The sequence below is a fragment of the Podarcis filfolensis genome, assembly GCF_964270895.1.
Source record: "Podarcis filfolensis genome assembly, chromosome: 6".
Lineage (NCBI taxonomy): Eukaryota > Metazoa > Chordata > Lepidosauria > Squamata > Lacertidae > Podarcis > Podarcis filfolensis.
In genome coordinates, this window is record NC_139609.1 from 96237573 (window position 1) to 96253864 (window position 16292).

General features: G+C 50.5%; 1 protein-coding gene across 3 annotated transcripts in view; it reads right to left on the reverse strand.

The window, feature by feature from the left end:
• Positions 1 to 1377: 1377 nt before the first annotated feature.
• Positions 1378 to 16292, reverse strand: part of BCL2L1 (BCL2 like 1) — a 51496-nt gene continuing 36581 nt past the window's right edge. For all 3 annotated transcript variants that reach the window (XM_083619201.1, XM_083619200.1, XM_083619202.1), the window contains one exon: positions 1378 to 4224. In XM_083619201.1, coding sequence (XP_083475327.1) covers positions 4087 to 4224 — 138 coding nt within the window. In that variant the 3' untranslated portion in view covers positions 1378 to 4086. The remainder of the gene's footprint in view (positions 4225 to 16292) is intronic.

A 16292-nucleotide genomic window follows, 5' to 3' on the forward strand; every position in this document is an offset into this window, starting at 1 on the left:
TACTCAGGCTGGTGGCCGTGGCCATAGCTGCCTCTTGTGGGAGAGAGTTCCAAAGTCTGCACATTCCTAAGTATGCGATTGTGCATTACTGCTGGTTTAAAGGTAAAGGGACCCCTGACCATTAGGTCCAGTCGTGGCCGACTCTGGGGTTGCGGCGCTCATCTCGCATTCTTGGCCAAGGGAGCTGGCGTACAGCTTCCGGGTCATGTGGCCAGCATGACTAAGCCGCTTCTGGCGAACCAGAGCAGCGCATGGAAACGTCGTTTACCTTCCCGCCGGAGTGGTACCTATTTATCTACTTGCACTTTGACGTGCTTTCGAACTGCTAGGTTGACAGGAGCAGGGACCGAGCGACTGGAGCTCACCCCGTTGCGGGGATTCAAACCGCCGACCTTCTGATCGGCAAGCCCTAAGCTCTGTGGTTTAACCCACAGCGCCACCTGCATCCCTACTGCTGGTTTAGATGGGCCTTTTTTCTAATCCGGGTTACTCCTGACCATGAAAGGCAAGACAGTCTTGCCAGGTTCACACAGCTTGCTCATGTTCCCCCTTAAAGAGCACACAGAGAGGACAATGCTTGAAAAGACTACTGGCCTGCCCCGCAGTGCCCAGTTGCCCGAGAGTGACGACCCGGAGATCCCAGCCACCTTTCTCCAGCAGGCTGTGATGCAAACATCTGCCTCCCACTCAGCCCGATACTCCAATGTCCTCTAAGCATGGAGGCTGCAGTCATCACTTCTCCTGCAAGCCAAGCCTTGACAACCCTGTGCCTGCCATGTTTCAGAATACAACTCCCATCAGCCCCAGCCAGAACGGTTGCGCTGACATCAACTCCAGCATCCCACAGCCATGCTGGCTGTAGCTGATGGGAGTTGTAGTCCCAAATATCTGGAGAGGGCAGTAGGTTGGCAAAAGTGGCTGTTTGTGTTCATTGAATTCTTTGCTAAAGTCTCTCCGTCCCCTACCCGCCCCATTCAACCATCATCTAGAAAAGTGTTCCCCAAATTTGGGTCTCCAGCTGTTTTTGGACTACAACTCCCATCATCCCTAGCTAGCAAGACCAGTGGTCTCGGATGATGTGAATTGTAGTCTGAAAACAGCTGGAGACCTCCGTTTGGGAAGCATTGAACTAGATTAATATCCTAAGATTCTTGGCTTTTGCCTTTCATTTAAGTTCATCTGCCTGCAAAGACGTGCAAAGCCATCACAGGCAGCAGAATGGGACTTTATGACCTAGCACAGCCGTCCTAAGCCAAGAGGCCCTCTCCAGCCATTTTGGACCACAGCTCCCATCAGCCCCAGCCAGTGCAAGGGGCTCTCAGGGGAAAGGTGATATAAGAGGCAGCAGAATCCCAAAAAGCAAACCAGGCCAAGTAATTCAAACACCACAGTTTTATTGGTGGAACTGAACTTTCATCTTCAAATCAAACTCTTTCTCCTAATAGGGGGTGCAGGTGGGGCCTGAACACAAGAGGGATGGGCGGGCGAGCTCCAGGTTCAACATTCACGCTTTAATTCAAAGGGGCCAGAGAGGGCGAGGTGGGGGGAGGCTCCCGCTGCCACGTGGTGGGGCCCCTGCGCTCCCTTGCCCAGCCCCCGCCACGTCCCGTCCTCGTTGGCCGGTTTGTGAAAAATGAGGTTAACTGGGAGGAAGGGAAGAGCACAGTCAACACACATAAATACAGACATACAGTTAACAAAAATAGTATTATTGTATTCACAACTGAATAAAAACTACTCTCCGATATATACAGCCGAGCATGTACAGGGTGGCGGGGAAAGGGGGCAGGCAAGCCGCACAAGGGATTCGGACCGGACAGGCGGGGACTGTGAGGTTATGTCATAAGCGGACTTGACGTTAGAGCAACCCAAGGGGTTCAAAATGGTACAACCCACAGAGGGAGGGACCGGGCATTTTGTGAAGGGCTTCCAACCCCCGAGTCAGAACCAGGAATGGGAGTTTGCGCATACCCCCCCACCAACCAAGCCCACCCCTCCCCAATTCCCTTGGCTGCTGCAGAGACCAAGAGAGAATCAGACTCCCCACCCCCAAAGGGAACATCGCTTTCTTTTCCTCTCCCTACGGCCATTTCTGAGTGGCCTGCAGAAGCGGCTTCTGAGCACGGCTGGCTTTGAACACCCAAGGGCCCCCCAGTGCCCCATCTGCCCCCTTCGACCCTGCGGACCAAGGCCCCATGGCCGCAGCTAGGAGAGGGGTGGGTGATGAATGTAAAGCACTGAGGTGGCGCCGTCAGGCAAGGCCCAGCCTTGTGCCTGGGACTGCCCTGCATCTAGAACACCCACTCCCTCCTCTAAGGAAGCCCACTGTGCTAGACCGGCCACTGCCCCCCACCCACACAGCTCTCCCACTTGCAGGGAGGGAGAAGAGAAAGTACTGGCGTGCTTGTGCACACACCAGCTAAATCTGGGGTGGCAGGCAGTGGGTGGGAGAAGCAATTTCTGCCACTCTCTGCAGAGCCTTGGGGAAGCGGACGCACGCCCAGGCAGGCAGGCAAACACAAACACACACAGACAGACAGACACAAACCACCTCTTCCCATCAAAAACACTCTCTGCGCAGCCTGGGTCCAGCACACGCTGTTGATTTTTGCTCTTACTGGAAGTTCTCTGGGCTGCCGCCAGGGAGAGTCCCCGGAGAGCCAGCCTAGCAATTAGCAGCTGATCATAAACACCTTCCAGAGGCTGCTCCGGCTAACGGACTCTCGTCTCCCTTCCTGGCAGCCGGTCTCTCTCTCTCTCCCCCCGCCATCTTGCGCCTGCTCTTTCCTTGTAACCGGCAGAGGACGGGCTTCTTCTCATTGCAGAGGACGGGAGGGGAGGCGTCTCTTTCGAGAGAGGGGGGCAGGGCCGGGGAAACGGAGACGTGGGCCAGGACCGTGCCCAAGGGGCCAGTGCAGCCACCCCCAGCCACAATGGGGACTATCAGCCACCCCAGAAGGTCGAGCAGGACAGACAGGGATGGGGGTCATTACTGAGGGCATGGGAGTCTAAAGCGAGTGCTCTGGACTGCAGTCCTCACTGCCAAAAGCTCCTTCCAAAGAAAGAGCACTGTCCGCCCCCCGCACATGACTGGCCTCCATTTCCTTCAGGTGTGCAAAGCAAACACTGGCCTGCATCCTGTGTGGTGCTGAGGATTAGCACAGGGCTGGGGGGACTCCCTTAGAAATAAGCTTGGAAGGGATGGACACGAGACCCGCGGCAACATTGAGACCCCTCTTGACCGTCCACTGGGAATAAGGGGAGGCGGATAAGTGTGGGAATAAGAGGTTGATAGTGGATCCTGCCTTTGACTGTTCCCATTCCAGGGCTCCCATTCACCTGCCTCATCTTTCCTCCTGCCCAGCCAAGCACTGTCCCACAGAACAAGGGGGTCCCTCAGAGAGGGCACCCCCTTCTCCTACGCTCACTGCAGGGTCCCCTCTTTGGTCATGGGAGGGGAACCCTCAACGCACTCCTACGTGCAGGGGCCCCGCACGCAGGTCAGCACAAAAGGAGTCTCTCTCCATCGGACTTGCTGACCTCGGAAGGCGTCTGCAGCGCTAGAGCTCGCTAACCCAAAACGATCTACATTGCAGAACACACTCACACTCTCTCTCTCTCTTCCTGGAAGTAAAGCAAACAAGAGCCAGGCCTGCCTTAGGGGGGCTTTAAAAAATAATAATAATCAACCACCAAACGAAATACCAGGAATGTGAGTAAAAGTGATTAAAAGGAACAAGCGAAGCCTGCTCCTGGGGGCGGGTGGGGGGGGGGTTGGAGGCACAGCACCCAAAGGTGAGGTGGGGAGGGGTCCAGGTCCCTACGCATTGGAACAGTAACCTGGGGTTGCTTGGAGGTGTCTGTGGGGCAGGAGGCACCAGAAAGAGGTCTGTGAGTTGTTGGGGGGAGGGAGAGGATGACACCTGGGGTCAGAGTGGGGGGTTTGCTACATGGAGGCCCACCCCCCGTCTCCACCCCCCCTGGAATGATCGCAAGGCTGAGGGACAGGATGCGCAGCGCGTCCCTCGGCGACGGAGCGCAGGCCGAGGCGGGTGGTGGTGGTGGCGGCGGAGAGTCCGTCTCTGGCTATTTGCGGCTCAGGAGGGAGCCGAGGAGGACGACCCCGGCCACGGTGGCCCCCGTCCACAGCCACTTGTTGAAGCGTTCCTGGCCTTTCCTGCTCTTGGCCGCGGCGTCGTTCCCGTAGAGGTCCACAAACCTCTCCTGGAAAAGAGAGAGAGAGGGAGGGAAAAAGAAGAAAAACGAGGGTGAGATGTGAAGCAAGGCAAAAAGTTTCACTGACAGCTGAGATCATGGGTGACAGAATGAGACCGGGAAGGGCAGTAGCTCAGGGGCTTCACCTGCAGAATGCCCCAGGTTCAATTAACAGCAGAATCTCCAGGTAGGGCAGAGAAAGACCCCTGCCTGAACCTCAGGAGAGCAGCTGCTAGTCAGTGTAGGCAGTACAGATCTGGAGAGCCAATGGTCTTACTCAGCGCAAGGCAGCTTTCTGTGCCCTGTGTTCCAACATGCATGAAAACAAGGTTCTTCCTATGTGATCAGGAGGCGAGGAGGAGTGCTCTGGCAGCTCAGCAGGGAAGAGCGCCATGAGCAGGACTGAGCTGAAGCACCACCTCAGGGCTCCAAATGAAGAAGGGAGAAGGATCTGGTGCAATCTAGCATGTGCTCTCAAGTGGGACATGGTGAACAGGAAGCCCAGGTAAGGCTCTGTCACAGCACATCCTCAAGGAACGGATAAGTGATGCACAAAGTTTTATAGACCACTATTCATTAAAAAAAAGGATCAGAGAGGTTAACGACAATTGTACATGAAAGCATATGGAAAGTTGGACTCAGAAATCAGCAAACTGTTGTGGAAAGATGTATTCTTAATGGCCTGCTTAAGCCTGAGAATCATAGAGAGATGAGACAAGCCTCCGTCCACCCACCCACTTCACATTGCTTCATCAAAAGGTTAAAAGAAGCCACAGTCAAGAGCCTTATTCTCTGGAGTGTGGCTTTAACTTGGGTGCAGCTAACAGCATAAACTGTGTCATTAGAACTGCACAAAATCTGCAGCAAACAGGTACCGAAGAACAGCCTGAGAGAAGCAGACAAGAGGCTGCAGTGAAGACACCTAAGACCCCGTCTAAGGTGCCCTGGAAATCTCCTGCACTGACCAAGTAAGAGGCACTGATGGCCTGGAGCATCTTGGTCCTGCATTCCCTGATTTGCAAACCGGCCTCTAACACAGACAAGCAAATTGCCTAGGAACGTCGAGAGGACTCTTGAAGGATCCTTCCTCAGTATCTGTAATGATATCAACAGCACTTCTAGCCCCTGATCCTACAATTGCGAATTATCTGAAACCAGGATTCACTCTACTTGCCGTATTTTTCCGTGTCTAAGATGCCCCCATGCATAAGACGCCCCCTATTTTTGGGGACTCCAAGCTAAGAAAACACCCCTCAGCACTACCCATGTATAAGACGAGCCCCAATTTTAAACCTATTTAGTCTTATACACGGAAAAATACGGTAAGTTTTATTTTTATGTCTCACATTTGTCACACTGTGTGTGGTGATGGGAGCATCAGACAAGGGCAGGAGAGAGGAGAGACCTCTCCAGACATTTGGAATACGGTCCACCAAGCCAGGGCCAATTGCATTCCACACATCAATGACTGCATGGCCTAATAAGCACATAATTTCCTCTGACTGCACAACTGAATATCCTGCAGCATCTCAGTTTCCTTTTTTTCTGCTGCTTTTTTTTAAGCTTCTAGTCCTTAAGCCTGCAGAAATTTGAAAACTTGGGCAGTGCTTGGTGAAAATGCCAGAAGCTAGAGGGAGTTTGGGCAGATCCTTAAAGGTTCAGGGTTGAAACAGATGCAATAGAGATGCAATAAGCCCACGTCCCTTCCCAAAGCCAAGCAGAAATTATACAACAGAATAAGCAAATATGGGAACATGCAATCTGTACAATATATGTGGGACTGCAGGATTTGGGTTTTGCCCCCACCGTCTTTTGGGCACAATCCTTTCCCTTAAAGTTCCTGCGCGATCCTTTTTGGCAAAGCCATCCCAGGGGAAGCAGTTTGCTGCGGAAAACGCTCGCTGATTCTTTTGGATCAGCACTGCAGAAGGGTGCTGGGTGGGGAAGAGACAGGGAAGTGACATTAGGCAGTTTCTTAGCAACGGCTCAGAATAGATGCTTTTGGTGCTGACATAGTCTATCTCTTCAGGCCCCTTCTGCCCCGTCATTGGGGAAGGAAATGACTGGGAGTTTGCTCTGCGTTTCGCAGGGGTCTGCAAGGCAGACTTGGCGTCTGAAGGGAACCAAAAACCAACAAGCCCAACCCACTGCGCAAAAACATAGGACCCCCAAGCCCCGGAAAATCCAGGCTCTTAATATATGATCAGGAGAAGCATGAGGCATGTTTTTGGCCCCCTGGTGGGAGTGGGTGGGTGCACTAACACAAGCGGTGCCATGCCCCCCCCACCTAACAGAAGGATGTAACTGTCTTTTGGGGTGAAGGATGAATTTCTGCTGTTTCCCCTAATGGATATGCATTTGATGACTCTGCATTTTTATATAGAAAGTTTCAAGTATTCAGAATACTTTGCATCCCAGTGATCCTTGCAAGGTTAGCCAGTATGATTAGTCCCATGTTGTGCTAGAGGAGACAGCAGAGTGCAGGTTGTAGAGAGAGAGAAAAAAGGCTGAGCCTCACCAAAGTGTCTGCTCACTGTGCCACAGCAGGGTTAGCAAAAAGGGCCTTATTTTGCTTCCTCTGCTGAAACGTGAAGCGGCTGTCCAGAAGAACTTTACGGAAGGATCAAGGGGCCGTTATCATCTGTGGGCAGAGCAATAGGGCTCTCTGGAGTCTGCTGTGAATTGTCTGCAAGACTCTTGAAGGACAAAGTCTTCTGCTTCTGCGGTGACCTTCATGCCGCAATGACTGCAGAATCAGCTGAGGTGTCCAATGTCCACTCTGAGCAAGTGCTGTGGCATCAGTTTCAGTTTCTGTGGCACGACGATGATGTAGCAGCAATGCATCCGTCAACGTGAACGCCTAACCTTTGCCCCTCTTGGCTGACTAAAACCAGCTGGGTGCATGTGTGCTTGGCCAGATGGGCCCAGGATGTGCTGAAGGTGCCATTGTGTGAGCCGTCTTCGAAATTCCCGAGGCGCCAGGCACATTTTGCGACTGCAACCATGTGGAGATCTCAGCATGCCAAGTTGGCAACTGACATCTCCATCTATCCGGCCCTTCCAGTTTTCGAAAGCAGGCAAGCAGGAGAGCTTATTTATTGCATTTATATCCCACCTTTCTCTACTAGGATTATTCCTCATGGTTCGCTTCCCTCAGTTATTCCCTACAATGACCCTGTAGGTTAGGAGGATGTAACTGGCCCAAGGTCACCCAGTGAGCTTCATGACTGTGAGGATTTGAACCCTGATCTCCCAGGTCCTAGTCTGACACTCTAACCACTGCACCACCCTGGCTTCCTAGAGTACTTCTGCTATGGGACAGCTACATAAATAAATATGGGGAAAGCAAAATATCACTTAGAGATGGATCTAAAATATTTCCCTTGAAGCTTGAATTTGTTTTATTCTGGATTGTTTTATTTGATGTTTTAATGTGCTGCAAACCACTTTCAGATTTTTTTCCTTTAAAATATAAAGCGGTATAGAAATGAAAGGACTAAAAATCACCACAACAATAAATTCCACTAGCGGGGGGAAACGGCACCTAGCCATTCCACCTAGACTGCAAACTAGGTTTAAGGTGCCATTTGGCAATTAGCTTGTATATCCGAGTTTCTAACACTGTCATCTGGTGAGCCGTTATTTAATTCTGCTGCCTTGGCTGTGCAATCCTGATCCCTGTGCAGAAAAAGCAGAATTAAACCCATCAGCTGGTAAACCCAGTGGTGTCAGCTGACAGGTGGGTGGCTATGGTTTGGAGAAAATGGCCTCATGAGCCAAACTGGACCCCCTGGCAGGCCAAGGTTGGACCACAGGGCAGCGATTCCTCACCACGGATGCAAATGGGACAATTGCCAAGAAAATCCAACACGGTCACATCTGACTTCCAAAGAGGAAGCTTCCCAAAAGTGAAGGGACTGGTGAGAAGGAAGTTGAAAGGAAAAGGATATATATATTTATATTACACACACACCATTGTGTGAGTGCTGTGCAAAGATGGACCTGCAAAGCAAAGTCTTGAAGTGACAATCCCTAGTGAGTGACTTCATACAGCATCCTATGTACCAGCCTTCCCCAGTCTGGTGCCCTTGAGATGTTTCGGACCACAACTCCAATCGACACAAGCCAGCATGTCCCCTGCAAATGTACCTATATACTCCCCAGTTCATTGCCTGCAAATGGGTGAGAGGAACATTTTGTTCCGCGCTATCAAGCTGTCTTAATTTTATGTACGTGCTTCTGTCGTTTTAAATTGTTTTTATGTAGGAAGGATGAAAGTTGAATGTCCAAAGAATGTTTTCTCCCTGAACATTTGGAATATTTGTGAACATTCCAAGCTGTCTAATCAGCTCAGTTGCTCAATATCTCTAAGTGGTATACAGAAAACTGAAGCAACAACAGATAACAAAAAATATTACAAAAATTCACAGGTATATTAAATCAAGGTACCACTGAGAGTTTCCTCAACTCTCCAGATGTTTTGAGACTACAATTCCCATCATCCCTGACCACTGGGATCATGGGAGTTGTAGGCCAAAAACATCTGGAGGGCCAAGGTTGAGAAAGCTTATTATGTATAAAACAATATCAATTCATTATCCTTCCGGCACACCCTCCTTCCCAGCCTCTGCGTTCTTACCCAGGGTGCTAACAAACTCCCAGCTCACCCAAAAAACTCTCACAAAGAGAAGAGTTCCTGGAAATAGCGGACATCACCCTAGTCTCTTACTCTAGACTTGTTTTTTACAGGCAACTCAAGGTGGAGGATACTTCTTCAGGCTGCCCACAGCCGTGTCCCATTCAGCTGCAGTTCCAGGTACAGTAGGTTAGTTGAATTTCCCAAGGGGCCCAATACGTGAATTAATGCCTGCAAATTACTTATTCCACGAACGAGGCACAAAATTGACGTTTTCTTCGATACAAACTTTGAGGCGCTTATAGACACAGGCCGGGGAAGCACAGTACAGGCTGGATTTCAGGACGGAGGATGCAGCTACCGAGAAAAGGCAGAAAGGCTACAGGCACTTGGAACACAAGACCCATCACGAGTGGGGCAGTGGGAGGAAAAGGCACAGGCTGGAGGCAGGAGGCACACCACGAGGCCTGGCCGTGCCGAAAGCAGACAAGCTGTGCTCAGTATGAGGTTGCAGGGAAGAGAAAGCGGCACTTTGTTCTGGCGGAAAGAAACATCCGCAAGGCATCTGACCCATTTGCCAAGCTGGGGGGGGGGGCGGGGCGGGGATACCCTGAGGACAAACACCACATGAATCCAGCGCTTGGACAAGTCACCCCTTGGTCCAATGATTGAAAGATGTGCCAGGATAACCCACCAGAAACTGTACTGCACACCCCATGCCCCACTGAGACGTTCACCACAACCCTGGCTGTCCTACAGGCACGTCTTTTCGCAAAAAGCATAGAGGAACGAGAGAAAGAAGTGCAATATTATCCAATTAAAAATAATAAAATAAAATAAAAAACAGCCAAATTACAATCCAATTTATTGGATTATGATTTGATGGATTTGTTAATTGGATGTTCTTATTGGAAAACTAATAAAAATGATTTATAAAAGAAAGAAAGCGCAATATTATGCAGCCTGCTGATTTAATACACCCCTTGAGCATTTGATGAAGCCTTCCCTTGGCCTCTGCTACCAAGCGTCTTCAAGCCTTTCTGCTGAGGTTCTGCAACCCTCTCCAATTTGGCAAAACGATTTATTGAGTCCAGGGCCCATATGCTAAGGGCTGGTGCAGCCCCAAGGAGGACAGGCCCATGACTTCATCCCACAGAGGATATGGTACTTCTGCTAACGCAGCCCAAAATAGCCAGGCCTGTCGCCTGTCCCATCCCTCCTTGCCACAAGATCTGTCATATGTCTGGCTCATTCTTAGTTGGTGATCTTTTATAACCCCCAGATCCTGCTCAGCAGCTAAGTTCTCCACTCTCAATCCCCGGTCCCCACCGCTGTTGGCCAGCTGCACATTTGAACATTGCCTCCAAGTTCAGCAAACAGTCAAACGACAGCAGAGCGTTATCCCCCTGGCAGCCCAGCGCTGTTATCAGTTCTTCCATGAACCCGGCGGGGAGAACAAAGGAGCCACAGTGCCGTCTCTGGGGCTTTGCCCAGCCTTGGGAAAGTTTCCCAGGATGGCATTGCAGAGAGCAGTGGGGTCGATTTCCTTGGCTTTTGCCAGCTCTCCTGCCGAGGGACGGAATGCAGAAGAAGGTGCAAACCTGGGAGATTCTGCAAAGCCGCAACAGGCAGCACAACAAGCTGATTTACGGTGCATTTTCCGGGAACCAGCCTTGGAACAGGGAAAGCAATACCTTAAGGGAGCCATACTTTGCGGAGTATGTGCAATAGTGCAACATCCTCACAGTCAACTAACATAGAGCCTACACTCAAATGTCTGGATCTGGGGTGCGTGCGCGCGCATGTGTGTCAAAAGATGTTGCTTCTAGTCAGGTCTCATTCGTGACCTGCCAGTGGAGAGCTTCACCACCACCCCAGCCTCATATTGCAAGTGAGAGATGGTCAGCAGCCCTGGGCCTTCTTCTCTTCTGAAGCCCTGACCACTTGAGGCCAGCCATGGAGCCCCCTCTTTTATGCCCCACCTCCTCATTTAGGAGGCGAGTTTGCTTCAGGCTAGTGGCGATGGCTGTAACCTGAGATGGCCCCACTTTTAGGAATTTCCGTGCCTACAAAAAGAGACCTGCCTGACTCCTGCTCTGCAGTCATTTGGCAAAGTGGTTTAGAGCTTCTTGCCGGGCACTCGGTGAGAGGCTGTTGATTCAATGAAGCTGTGATTTGGGGCTGTTGGGCTTTTCCAACTAAATCCTATGCTGTTTTCATTTTGGTTTTAAATGGCTTTTATGCCTCCTCTAAGCTGCCTGAAGTGAGTATCTGAAAGACAAAGTTCCAGTTACAGATAGGTAGCCGTGTTGGTCTGCCATAGTCAAAACAAAAAAAATTTTTTTCTTCCAGTAGCACCTTAAAGACCAACTAAGTTAATTCTTGGTATGAGCTTTCGTGTGCATGCACACTTCTTCAGATACACAGTGTGTATCTGAAGAAGTGTGCATGCACACGAAAGCTCATACCAAGAACTAACTTAGTTGGTCTTTAAGGTGCTACTGGAAGGAAAAAAATTTTTTTGTTCTGAAAGACAAAGTGTGACTCATCAGGTAGGTAGGTAGGTAGCACCCAGGAACATCATTCACACTGAACTCTCACCTGCCCTTAAAGTAATTAAAGTTAAGAACATAAGTACATGAAAAGAGCCTCGCTGGATCAGGCCAATGACCCATCTGGTTCAGCATCCTGTTCTCACAGTAGCCAACCACATGCCCATTATGGGAAACTTGCAAGCAGGATTTGACCTTGCTTCTTGCAAGCAGAAGCATCGTTGCCTCTAACTGTGGAGGCAGAGCATAGCCGTCCTGGCTAGTAGTGACTGACAGCCCTCTCCTCCATGAATCTGTTTAATCCTCTTTTAAAGCCATCCACATTGGCAGCCATCTCTGCCTCCTGCAGGAGTGAGTTCCATAGTTTAACTCTGCGCTGCATGAAGAATTCCTTTCTTTTATCTGCCCTGAATCTTCCAGCTTAGGAGCAGAAGCACCTCTGGCTGGGTCCCTCTCCAGCCTCTGAGCTAGGCAGGCATTATTGGATTGTTCCCTGGACAGATCAAAGAGCAGCACCCGTCATTTAACAGACCTGGAGAAGCAGGGATGTGAGCTCCATATCTCCCCCTCCTCTCTCCACCCGCTTTCAGAAACCCGCTTCCCCTTTGCAAGACCAAAACCTCAGCAGGGTTCCCCAGGCTTCCTGCAGAACTGCCAAATAACTGTGCCACGCACAGCAAGGCCACCGATGACATCAAGAGCTGCAACCGTTGCTAAGGGTGCTGGGAGGTGTTCCCAGCCTTGAGGTCACAGGGGCGACCGACAGACAGCTAGCTCGCCCAATGGCTTGTGTCCAAAATCCCCACTTTGGAACGCACAGAACTCCCTCCCTCTTGTTGTCATAGCATCCCTGAAGCATCCCAGCAGGGTCTTCCGCCATCATTTAGTCACAGCCCACTTTGGCAACCCATGTGAACAAGAGCCTGGAGCCCCTTCCCTAGAAGGAAACACTTAAAGCATCTGGGGCATTTTGGTTTTTAAAAAGATGACTTTAAAGCGCGTGGGCATGGCAGAATTTTATAAAACTAGGCCTGGTGTAGAGTAAGCAGGCACAGTTTCCCCCCCCCCCTCTCTAAAATATAGCATCAGCATCAGCAACAATTTAGTTATTGCCTTCTACGCTGTCATCTCAAGGTCATGCACAATAAAAACAGCAAAAAGAAAAGTTTGAAACTCAAATAGTACTAGAACTGGGAGTTATCCAATGAAGCCGACTGACAGGAGATTCAGGATAGTCCAAAGAAATAATTAACTTGTGCACAAGAGGTCATGATGACCAAAAACTAGGTGAGGTGGTTTGGGGGGAAAGGCTAGGCCTAAATTCTCCAACCTGGTATGCTCCAGAGGTTTTGGACGACCACTGGTCCCAATGTCCTAAACCTGTGCTTGCTGTGCTTCAAAACATTTGGAGGGGACTAGCTCTAAGCTGGGAAGGTTTTTGGAAGCCAGGTCTTTCAACAGCTGGTAGCCATGGTAGGGAAATGGAGCCTCCACACTCAGAAACCGGCTACCAGATGCTGGGCACAAACCACAGCAGAGGCCTATAGGCTGCTTGCAACGTTTGTGAGCCTGCTAGGGGCACCTGGTTAGCTACTATGAAAAGCAGGATACTGGGGCAGGTAGTTGCCTGATGCAACAGGGCTCTTTTGCAGCACTTCCCGCCTCCAGTCCAGCTTGCTGTAATCCCCCAGATCCAATCTGGGCCCTCTTCCACCTCATCACCGGTCACAGCGCCGGTTCCTCAAGCGTTGCCAGGCCAAGTCATGGGGGTCTGCGCTTTCAGCAATCTGACTCAAGCAAGAGTGGCTGCAGGGAGTCCCAAGTGATGCCAGCCCTGCCTGCGCCCACGTGCTGCTCTGGCCATCTGCCTCAGGTTGCCAGATCTCCATTTGGCACAAGGAGGTCTGAAAAGAGCCATGTCTATGGTGTTGTATGACACTCGAAAGCCCCCTAAGCCCAGAGTGACCCTGGAAAATGACAGGACTCTGTGCTTCACTTTTATCATGTGCATGATGCTTTCGACCTGCTGTTTTAATAAGGCTCCTATTGACAGCAGTTTAGTAAAATAAAGCACTACCACTGCGGTTTTGCTGGTGAGGAGCAGAGGAACAGAAGCTAAGAACTGCTTTGCAGGATAAGAACAAGGGCTTGAACAGTGCGGGCAGATCATAGCCATTCTGGCTAGTAGCTATCAATAGCCCTGCCTTACTCCATAAATGTATCTGATCGTCTTTTAAAGCCATCCAGGATTGTGGCTGACACTTGTCTTCTGGGGGAGGGAGTGCCATAGTTTGACTATGCCCTACTTGAAGAAATATTCCTCTGTCCTGAATCTTCCAACATCCTTGCACTGAAAAGACATCTTAGGTGGATACTTAGGTAAAGGTAAAGGACCCCTGCCAGTAAAGTCCAGTCACGAACGACTCTGGGGTTGCGGCACTCATCTTGCTTTATTGGCCAAGGGAGGCAGCGTTTGTCCACAGACAGTTTTTTCGGGTCATGTGGCCAGCATGACTAAGCCGCTTCTGACGAAACCAGAGCAGCATTACCAAACACCATTACCTTCCCACCGGAGTGGTACCTATTTATCTACTTGCACTTTGACGTGCTTTCGAACTGCTAGGTTGGCCGGAGCTGGGACCAAGCAATAGGAGCTCACCCCGTCACGGTAGTCTAGGGCAAATCATTATCTCTCAGCCTCAGACCTCTAAGGAGACAGCAGCAAACTACCCCTTTGGGCTGTTGTGGAGATCAATTCACCAGGAACCATATAACACTCCTGGGTTCTGATTTAAGAGGCACAATCTGTAGCTCCTTCTGTAGCTCCAGAGAGAGCTTACAACATAGCTGAGCTGGTATAGGTGCTACACAGCTGTTTGTGCAGCCTGTGATTTTTCAGATCATAAAAGGGGACAAGCAGATGGTCTTCTATAAGTATTCCCCCCACCCTGCCCTTTGCACCTTGGCCAATGTTGCAGGTGCTCCTGTGGGAAGCGAGCTGCAGTAACACCTGAGCATTTGCATCCCACTCTTCAGCCAAAAAGTCTCCCAGAGCAGCTTACATACGATCAAACTGACCGCTGAGCAAACTGGGACGGCACTTTTGAAGCAGATATCCTGACTCTTCTCTTCGGATCTTACTCTGCCCACACTCACACAGAGTGCGTACACAGAGTTGAGATATCATTCCCACCCATATAAAGCAGCCTCTCCCCCCCCCCCACCAGCCTGGTGCCATCCAGATGTTCTGGCCTACAACTCCCATCAGTTCTGGTCGGCGCAGCCTGCAAAGGCTAAGAGATGCCTTTCCCCACAAGGCATGCTTGCAACCTGGGGACTCAACCCTGATTGCGTTTACAGTGAGAGCAGAAGCCTCCTCAGCCCCCTAACACCCAAGATGCTATGGGGTGCAGGTACGGCTCTCGTAATTCTAGCCTGGGACCAAAAGCGTGGCACGATGTCTACAAAGCAGCAAGACATGCAGGGCTGCACGTTTGCAGAGTACAGGCTGGGGAGGGGGGAGGAGAAAGCGGGATGTCAGCAATGCTTAGGTTTCAGGCAGGCAGGGAGATGCTTTCCCTGCAGAAGACAGATGCTGGGGCCGGAGAGCCCTCTGGATAGAATCGCGTTGTGTTGAAGAGGGAAACGGAAAGCAAGGCAGCCTGTCTTGTGCTGCGCATCAAGATTGTGGGGCTGCCCTCGCGACAAGCACCCCACCATCTTGCTCTTGCCCTCCCACTTTCATCTAGAAATACACAAAACCTATGTGATGTCACTGCATCACACTCGTGGTTTCCCTCTCCGCAGCAGGGGCACAGAAACTCTGGGCAAGGTGGCCAAGGAGAGCCTGGCTGCTGGATCAGGCCAACGGGGACTCGCCTGGCGCAGCATCCTGCTTTCACAATGGCCAACCAGATGCCCCAGAGAGAAGCCTGCATGCAGGACCTGAGCACAACAGCACTCTCCCCACTAGTGATTCCCATCAACCGGTATTTGGGGAACCACCACTGAAAAGTCACCACCCTCCGCACATCCCTTGGAGGGGGCCTACAACAAAGGGGCTCAGATTATGACTGTGGGGCCCGAGTTGCTTCATGTGAGTAGAGGCGGTCCTTGGAGTATCGGGGCCCTGAGCTGCATAAGGTTTAATAGGTCAAAAGCAGCACTTTGCATTCAAACTGGAAACTAAGGAGGCTTTTTCTAACAAATGAAGAGCCAATCTGATCATTTCTCAAATATGAGTACAGTGGTACTTCAGATTACATACACTTCAGGTTACATACGCTTCAGGTTACAGACTCCGCTAACCCAGAAATAGTGCTTCAGGTTAAGAACTTTGCTTCAGGATGAGAACAGAAATCGTGCTCCGGCGGTGCGGCAGCAGCAGGAGGCCCCATTAGCTAAAGTGGTACTTCAGGTTAAGAGCAGTTTCAGGCTAAGAACAGACCTCCGGAACGAATTAAGTACTTAAACCAAGGTATCACTATATTTAAACTCCACCTACCAGATGCAGGGAATCCATCTTCACCTGATCAAAACCAACTGCTTTTGTACACCTGGCAGCCCTACTTTGAGTTATCAGTCATGGTCACTTCATTTTTATTTATTTTTTGCAACTTTCTGGTTGAGTGTGTGTGTGAGAGAGAAGGTGGGCCGAGAAGCAGTAAGGAGCAACACTGGAAATAAGAATGGAAGACAAAATTGTGCATGTTTCCATATTCTCATACTTAAGCAGGTATAGGACTGCAGCCTAACATGGGAGAAGAAGCCCCACTGAACTCAAGGGGCCTTACTTTTGAGTAAACATGGGATCCTGCTATCAACTTTGCAAACTGTCATGGGTGCTGCTTGTTGTTAGCATCCATTTGTCCTGAAAGACAATGGAATGT